This window comes from Lupinus angustifolius, chromosome LG08 (assembly GCF_001865875.1).
Source record: "Lupinus angustifolius cultivar Tanjil chromosome LG08, LupAngTanjil_v1.0, whole genome shotgun sequence".
NCBI lineage: Eukaryota > Viridiplantae > Streptophyta > Magnoliopsida > Fabales > Fabaceae > Lupinus > Lupinus angustifolius.
Genome location: NC_032016.1, coordinates 1088897 through 1090297, shown reverse-complemented (window position 1 = coordinate 1090297; position 1401 = coordinate 1088897). Strand labels below are relative to the sequence as shown.

Below are 1401 nucleotides of genomic sequence, written 5' to 3'. Positions count from 1 at the left end.
CAAGCAATCCCAACATGACCACTCTCTCTTTACAAAGACAAACAACCATCACTTCACCGCCATATTGATCTATGTTAATGATCTCATCTTGGCAGGAAATAACATCAGTGAAATTCAATATGTCAAAAACCATCTTAACACTCAATTCAAAATCAAAGACTTAGGGAACTTGAAATATTTTCTTGGTCTTGAAGTAGCCCGTTCCAAGCTTGGCATTACATTATGCCAAAGAAAACACGCCTTAGACTTACTTCACGATACTGGCTTCCTCACCTCCAAGCCTGTTCCCACCAATGGTTAAAACCATTCACCTACACCAACGTGACAGTGAGCCTTACCATGACCCTGTCTCCTATAGGCAACTTGTAGGAAGATTACTCTACTTAACTAATACACGTCCTGATATCACCTTTGTTGTGCAACAACTCACACAATTCATGGCTAATCCTACTGTCATGCATCACAAAGCCATGACCCGTGTTCTTAGATACATAAAAGGAACACCTGGACAAGGCTTGCTCTATCCTACCACATCCACCATCCAAATCAAAGGTTTCTCCGAATCAGATTGGGAAACTTGTCCCGATACTAGGAAATCTATTTTAGGGTATTGTATGTTTCTAGGAGACTCTCTTGTTTCATGGAAATCCAAGAAACAAAACAGTGTCTCTAGATCATCCTCAGAGGCAGAGTATCGTGCCCTTGCCATAGCCTCTTGTGAAATTCAATGGCTTACATATCTTCTCACTGATTTCCAAATCCTTTACAAACAACATGCTTTACTTTACCATGATAATAATTCGGCAAGACACATTACTGCTAATGCTGTTTTTCATGAACGTACCAAACATGTTGAGATTGACCGCCATGTTATTCGAGAAAGATTGCACAACAAGCTTCTTCATCTATTACCTATCTCAACCTCTGCTCAAATAGCAGATATGCTAACTAAACCATTGGAACCTATTGTTTTCAATCAACTGTTAAGCAAGTTGGGAGTGATTAATATACCCTCTCCATCTTGAAGGGGGGTATTAAACATATTGCTCATTGTATTAATCATTCTATGCATCATCTAATAATCCTGACCCATGGCTTAGTTCATGAGGCTTTTCTCTTGTTTTTGTTTTTCTGGTTTATTGCAGATTATGCAGGTCATAATATAAGGCTTCATGGATTGTACATAGGTTGCTGTATGGATTGGCTTTAGTAGTGGAGCATCTTACCTTTAAGCACATGTTGAATATGCATCAATAAGTTGGTTACGAAGTTGTTAAATCAGTTTCAATTCTGTTTTCTTCCTTTCCAAGCAACACCTTCTGTTATATAAAGAATGGTGCCTCTGCCTTGGAAAAACACACAAAATAAAACCAATGCAGTCTTGATAATACAAAATTCTCT

General features: G+C 38.4%; 1 protein-coding gene across 1 annotated transcript; it reads left to right on the top strand.

Annotated features, from left to right (window-relative positions):
- Positions 294-1025, top strand: LOC109353797 (uncharacterized mitochondrial protein AtMg00810-like). Its single transcript, XM_019596159.1, has one exon. The coding sequence runs from the start codon at positions 294-296 to the stop codon at positions 1023-1025; it is 732 nt and encodes a 243-aa protein (XP_019451704.1).